General features: G+C 35.8%; 1 protein-coding gene across 1 annotated transcript; it reads right to left on the bottom strand.

Moving 5' to 3' along the window:
* Positions 1 to 423: 423 nt before the first annotated feature.
* Positions 424 to 1,972, bottom strand: LOC127121983 (auxin response factor 17). The gene is made up of 3 exons (XM_051052403.1): positions 1,055 to 1,972; positions 676 to 958; positions 424 to 482 (listed from the first exon to the last, which is right to left on the bottom strand). Exons 1-3 carry the CDS (start codon positions 1,970 to 1,972, stop codon positions 424 to 426), a joined length of 1,260 nt encoding a protein of 419 aa, XP_050908360.1.
* Between the last annotated feature and the right edge of the window lie 296 nt (positions 1,973 to 2,268).

The raw sequence follows: 2,268 nt of genomic DNA, 5'->3' as shown, positions 1-2,268 counted from the left end.
CTAATATATATATTTTTAAATCTATCTTATATTTTCTAGGATATATTTTTTTTTAAATCTATCTTATATTTTCTAGGTTAATAAAATAGTAAAATGTATTAATGATATTAATGAAATATACATAAATTAAATGATTAATAGAGAGACACTAAAGTGACGTGATCAAGCAAAGGACACAAGATTGTGGAAGTGCTGCAATGGATGGAAAAGGTAAAAGAAACTCCAGGTGAGAGTTAACCCAGTTAAATTTGGACTCAGAGCCGCCTTCAAAGGTGTTCAAAACAATAGCAAACAATTTTCTTTAAGCAATTCTGGAGTTGGATTGAATATGGCATTGAAGATCGTGATCTAAACAAAGATGAAATCCTTGTCATATTTTATTTAAATGCAATGCAATTATTATCATACAATTAATGAGTGTACCTATATAAATTGATTTATGCCATCATCAATAAGTTGATTTGTATTTTTTAACAGTGTACCTATAATAAAAAAACAAGATAAATTCTTACAAACTATAAATTCTTCTATAAAACAGTAATAAATGATTCCATAATTTAATAGTAAAATTTCAATTGAATAAATGTACATGCATATTTTGTTATCTCCATAGTTACTTTGTAAAAGTTTATTGAACTATTTTTGAGCAAATTTTATTAGAATCATACAACTCACTTTCAATAGGCTGTATCCTCTGACCAAATAACATTATTGAAGCTGGACTAATTTTCTTGGTGTTGCAATTGTCGATATCAGCATTCTTTGTTTTAATGGAGTTCAAAATACCATAGGTGTGAGGATTGCTCATGTTTCGCAAGACAGAACCTTGAGCACATCTCAACTTTTTTGTTGGAGGGAATTGTATATCTGCTATAGGTGTGTTAGAATCAATAAGTTCAACCTGCCAGGGACTTAATTGCTTTAGATTCTCAGGGACTTGAGGATCATCCCATTTCACCTACAATATTGAGAAGAAAAATGTAAGAATCAAAATTAAGATCCTACTTGCATTAAGAATATAAAATTGTATTAACATTATATGTATTTGAAATACCTGAAGCATTCGCCATGGACGAGTAGAAGGAGGGGAGAGACCAGATATTGTCCCATGAAAAATGGAAATTCCCTTTGGAGTATCGTCTTTCTTTACCATGTGTGTAACTCTCATCCCGCGACTCCAATTAACCTTCATTGCATCCTCCACAGTCTTAGCTCCCACCACAAAATCAAAACCACCAACCATCGGATAGTACACTACCTCAAATGCTGCGTTCTTCTCTGCCAATTTTATTGCCATATTAACTTCCTTTTTAGTTATTTTGGCTGCACCAACAACTTTTGTTTTCCTGCGAATTCCAAGTGAGATATTTCCGGCAGAGTTTTTAACAAAAACAACGGTGTCACCCCCGACGAGTTTCTTCTTGCCAACAAATCCACTCCACCCAGTGGAGAACAGATGTTGAAAGGGATATCTCCGGTGGACATGGCGAAATTTCCAGACTACACCGCAAACGTCGGTGAGGAAGAGATCTTGAAATGGAGATTGGTTTGGCGGGAGCGCTGGGAAGATCGAGTTGGCACAGGCCATAGGTACGTAGAGTTTACCTCCGCTTTTAACATCAGTATTGGTTAGAGTCTTAGCATAGGAAACAATCTGATCACCATCTTCTTCGTTGCTAGCCTCGAGAGGAACAACACTTCCGTCAATCATGGGAGTGAGGAGTAATTTTGCATAAACTTGATGAGTTTCAGGATCTGCAAGGAGATCAACGGCGGAGACTGTACAAAGAATGAGCGGCCGGCAACAACGATGGAGTGTTGGAGTGATAGGGGTGATAGGGCAGACATGTTCTAAATGACCTTGGGGAAAATAGTATATTTTAGAATGGAGTTTTGGAACCGTGAAGGAATCTCCGGCGCATATCTGCCAGAGTTTTGGATCGACGCGGTGGTGGTGTTGCTGTTGAGACATGGCGGAATGATATCTGGCGGAAGAGAAGAGCGAAAGTGTGATATTGAAGAGAGAGAGAGAGCGCGAAGATGCGAATAGGTTTGATTTTGGCTTTTTGAAACGTTGATATAAATACCCGTTAGGATCAATCGTCGCGAACTAGATTTAACATTTAATTCTAATCTAACTGTTATCCATCATTATCTTCCGTATACCTAAAAAATTTATTCATTTTCTATAAAAACTTACTTGTTTTCTTTTTTTAACACTATAGTGCTTAAAAGTTTGTATGTATAAAATAACTGAATATCATATTA

Source organism: Lathyrus oleraceus, chromosome 2 (assembly GCF_024323335.1).
Source record: "Lathyrus oleraceus cultivar Zhongwan6 chromosome 2, CAAS_Psat_ZW6_1.0, whole genome shotgun sequence".
Lineage (NCBI taxonomy): Eukaryota > Viridiplantae > Streptophyta > Magnoliopsida > Fabales > Fabaceae > Lathyrus > Lathyrus oleraceus.
The sequence above is the reverse complement of the archived record's forward strand: the minus strand, read 5'-3'. Positions and strand labels throughout refer to the sequence as shown.